The following is a 2,361-nucleotide window of genomic DNA, read 5'->3' as shown; positions in this document are numbered from 1 at the left end:
TTTGGCGGGTCCGGGCTGGGGATTCGAACCCGCCACCTTAGGTGTACATGGCTGGCGCCTTAGCCGGTTGAGCTATAGGCGCTGAGCCAACACTGGCTATTTTTTAGAGATGGGGGTCTTGCTTTTGCTCAGGCTGGTCTCAAACCTGTGAGCTCAGGCAATCCACCTGCCTCAGTCTCCCAGAGTGCTAGAATTACAGGCATGAGGCATTGTGCCTGGTGGAGATAGGCCTGATAAGTCACCTGACCAGGAAGGTGCAAAAGGCAGGTCAGCAAGGAAAGAGCCAGGTAGGAGAAGGAAAAGTTTTAATGGAGTTTAGGAGAGATTCTTACTGATCATCTTATTTTTACTGATCATTTTCAGGCCCTACAAATGTTGTTTAAACCTCTGGGCAAATGCATCAGTCACTTGACCTTCCGTGAACTCCTCCAAGGACTCCATAGTCTCCTGCTGCTGCCACCTGGCTCCTCTGAGCGGCCAGTCACCGCTGTGCTTCAAAATCAGGTAACATGTCTGGGAGGCTTTTCTCTTTCCATAGATGGCTTCCAGGTGGTATCGCTCGTAAGGAATAATTGAGGGAAAAGCTTTTCTCTCCACAAATCTTATCCTCTTTGGTGCTTCTCAACTTCTATTGCACACAGGATCATCTGGTAAGCTTATTAAACCTGGTTCCTTAGTCCCACCCACAAAATCATTAGTAAGTAGGGGAGCCCATGGATCTGTTTCTCTAACAAGCTCCCTGATTGCTGCTGCTGGGGTGAGCCTTTTGAGCAGAGGTCTCCAAACTTCTGATTGCATGTCCCTTTTATTAAGTTCTGAACTATATCATCCATATTTTTATAAATCACGTACACATAGTGCACATATAGGAATACATATGATGTACAGACATGTAATATTAAGTCATAATGAAGTTTTAAAGGATGAAACTCTAGATGTGAAAGTTCTGATATCATCTTCTAGGATCTCAGGATTATCTTGTGTAACCCACTCTAAAGATCTTGCTTAAAGTAGAGCTTCTTAAAGTACAGTCCATAGAGTACATGCCTCAGATTTCTGGATCCTTATCTGGTCTATAGACTGATTCCCTGAGGGTGGACCCTAAAAATATGCACTTAATCAGTTCTCCAAGCATATCTTTTGGGAAGTTCAGAGCAGTGATTCCTTTGGAAAGGTCTGAGTCTTTGGCTTGCCATTGTAAAATCTGACAGTTCTTGTGGGTACTGAATGCTATCTGTATATGTGAACCTGCTCTTTAGTTGGGAAGATAGTTGGGAAGCCCTGATTGCCAGGGTAAACTCATTTTTCCCTGGAATGTATATCATTTGCAGTTTGGAATATCTTTGCTTTATGCCCTGCTGAGTCATGGGGAACAGCTGGTATCCCTGGAATCTCCCCAAGATGAACCAAATAGTGACCATTGGTAAGATCACACTATTGCAATCCCTGTGGGATGTGGAGGTTGAGCCAGATGAGATTTCTTGAGTGGCATATTTAAGTACTGGGTAGAAGGTTGGGCAGAAAAAGGAGAAATAGGATTGAAGCTGTTCTGCTTTTTTCTTTTTCTTTTCTTTTTTTCTTTCTTTTTTTTTTCTTTTGCTATAAAGCTGACACAGTAATTAAAGGGACAAGCTTTAAGTCAAACAGACCTAGGTTTGAATTCTGGCTCTGTCACTTACTAGCAACCTATGTTTGGGGCAAGTTATGTCACTATTTAATCTGTTTATCTATAAACTAAGAATGATGGAACTAACTCCTTTAGAGTTCTTAAGATTAAATAGGAAGGAAAATGGATAAAGCACTAAGCATTGCCTGGCATGTATGGCATTACCAAACATGCAAATATTCCCTGTTAATTGCCACCTAGGGGTAAGAGACACTGGTATTGGCAGTGGAAAGATAAGAAACGTTGGCTCCAAGTGTTAGTTTCCTGCATAAATACAAATATACTTATTTATGTTTATTCCTTCCAGGACAAATATGGTGGTTTTGATTGCCCGGGAGATAGCCCAAATGCCAACAGCCTCTCTGGCAGAACCCCTAAACTTGCCTAGCAACCTACTTCCCCTGTTCTGTCACCATGTGGACAAACACTTGGTTCAACAGCTGGAGGCCAGGATGGAGTAAGTTATGGCAGAAACAAGGTCATAGCCCCTTATTCAATCCCAATCTTGGTCTTGTTACTCATCTTCCTACTTCTTTCAAAGTATAAGCATGGTGGATCACCTGTCATTAGAAGTAGTTCTGGGCTCGGTGCCTGTGGCTCAAGTGGCTAAGGCGCCAGCCACGTACACCCAAGGTGGCAGGTTCGAATCCAGCCCAGGCCTGCCAAACAACAATGACGGCTGCAACCAAAAAATA

The 2,361-nt window shown here is 43.3% G+C and overlaps 1 protein-coding gene across 1 annotated transcript in view; it reads left to right on the top strand.

Moving 5' to 3' along the window:
* PATL2 (PAT1 homolog 2) overlaps window positions 1–2,361 on the top strand; it is a 10,834-nt gene that overhangs the window by 7,999 nt on the left and 474 nt on the right. Inside the window, 3 exon segments of the mRNA XM_023514320.1 lie at window positions 364–504; window positions 1,332–1,423; window positions 1,974–2,123. Of these exon segments, the coding sequence (XP_023370088.1) occupies window positions 364–504; window positions 1,332–1,423; window positions 1,974–2,123 (383 nt within the window).

The sequence above is a fragment of the Otolemur garnettii genome, unplaced genomic scaffold, assembly GCF_000181295.1.
Source record: "Otolemur garnettii isolate 467f Iridium unplaced genomic scaffold, OtoGar3 scaffold00050, whole genome shotgun sequence".
In the NCBI taxonomy this organism is placed as follows: domain Eukaryota; kingdom Metazoa; phylum Chordata; class Mammalia; order Primates; family Galagidae; genus Otolemur; species Otolemur garnettii.
The sequence above is the reverse complement of the archived record's forward strand: the minus strand, read 5'-3'. Positions and strand labels throughout refer to the sequence as shown.